The following is a 1,921-nucleotide window of genomic DNA, read 5'->3' as shown; positions in this document are numbered from 1 at the left end:
TAATACTAAAACTCCCATCCATTACAACAAGTGATGAGACTGCATTTTAGGTTTACAAACATGCAAAACATTGTGTTTGGTTCTCAAAAGCATAAACTTCAATATAATCTCAAGGCTGTAAAACTGGAGCTTACACTCTCATTTGGTCACCCACAGCGATTGGCATGCGGGGGGGGTCCCGTCCACTGGCAATCGCCGCCAAATTTGTCACCTGGCAAATTGGGTGTATGGCACTATGAAGCACCCGTCGCGAGTGGGTTAAGAAGACATGATATTCCTGTTGCTGATATGCACTAATGCTACAATCTAAGAAAAATAAATCACTAACATGAAATAATTTCATAAATATAAAAGCTCACTGTTTTACCAAATCAACAACTAACAAGACCCACTTCAGGCAGAAGCCTTCAGTAAAATACATCCTAAACAAATCTCACACATCGCTATGTGGATGCTCTGAAATGGGCGACACAGATGTATTTCTTGGAGTTGGAGGAAAGACCCCTGGACACTCTTCTTCTTCCTCTGTTTGGCATGTAGTCGGAGGGTAGGTCAAAAGGCGCTTGACCCCTGATGTCATGTTATGCACTGCATCTCCCATTCCCTGGGAAACATTGTGTACTACGTCTCCCATCCCTGAAATGACAATTATACTCAGAAGAAATCTGTAGTGTTATTTCAGATCAATTCCTTTCATTAAAGTTTTGTGATATAGGACATGACAGTCTTATTCCTTGGATATTTTGCAATGACACCTTAGTTGTGGCAATTGCTGCATACATAATGATTTGTTTTGTATATTTCTATGTTCTAGGCAGTATTATCATGCAATATCACTTCCAGTCACATCATGCACAATCAGCTACCATTATTTTATTTTAGTTTCAATGTTCCCAAATTTATGCATAAAATTGCACTTGTATCTAAATTATTTTCAAATCAATACTTGTTACACATTAACATATTTCATAGACTGTTAAATCTTTACATTTTTATATGTTAATATATTTCATAGACTGTTAGTGTTAACAGTTCCATGATCTGTCTTTTACTTAGACCAAGAATAAAATTTTTGCTTAAATATGATCAATAGCCTACATTAAGATGATGCACATACATGTTACACTGGTAAATATAGAGCATAGAATAGCATGCAGCACAAATATAGCCAAAGAGAAAGATCCTCATATCTATCACAACACAAAGCACACATCCTTTCAGCTTCATATATCTCAGCAACAGTATCTTACCAGATGTGACACTGTGAACAACGTCTCCAACGCCATGTGTTACACTTGATGCAACACCAGACACACCAGATACAACACCCGTGATATAGACGTTGGCAGTTTCACTTACATTCCACACTGTGTTGTCAGACATTACCACTGACACCTGAAAAAACTAGCACTGTAACATTCTGATCAAATTCTAGCAATCAATGCATGGTTAATATGCAGTTAATTTGGCCTACAACAGACACAGCCATACAGAGAGGGACATAATCAAGTTACATAAAGCCATAGAAAAGGTAACAGCAATATGTACATTTTATAGGAAAATTTAACAAACACTATTTCTCATTAGATTTCTACTGATAAATTATTATATTGTAAAATAGCCTATAAACAGGCCAAGTTTTAAAAATTACTAATACCAAGTATTTGTAAGGTACCTGCAAAGTAAATGGGTTATTCACCAGTAAAACAGGAAATGAAACCCTTCCCTTTCATCTACTATCAAACAACTTGATGCATAAATAGCTGATCATAGGTTTACAAATCAGATTTCTTTGTTCATTACAGTACATGTTCTTCTGTTCAAAAATACCTTTGTGATTTTAGAGCCAGCTTAGAACTACCTTGAATAGTTGAGCTGCAAGTTGTCTTGTAAATTAAATGAAGCTGTCCTTGCTTATAGG

The 1,921-nt window shown here is 36.1% G+C and overlaps 1 protein-coding gene across 1 annotated transcript in view; it reads right to left on the bottom strand.

The window, feature by feature from the left end:
* The window catches only part of LOC119586800 (differentially expressed in FDCP 8 homolog A-like), a gene marked incomplete in the record, with an annotated part of 25,665 nt that overhangs the window by 19,081 nt on the left and 4,663 nt on the right, over positions 1-1,921 (bottom strand). Inside the window, 2 exon segments of the mRNA XM_037935524.1 lie at positions 438-636; positions 1,251-1,395. Coding sequence (XP_037791452.1) covers positions 438-636; positions 1,251-1,383 — 332 coding nt within the window.

Source organism: Penaeus monodon, chromosome 22 (assembly GCF_015228065.2).
Source record: "Penaeus monodon isolate SGIC_2016 chromosome 22, NSTDA_Pmon_1, whole genome shotgun sequence".
In the NCBI taxonomy this organism is placed as follows: Eukaryota; Metazoa; Arthropoda; class Malacostraca; order Decapoda; family Penaeidae; genus Penaeus; species Penaeus monodon.
This window is presented reverse-complemented; position numbering and strand designations above follow the sequence as displayed.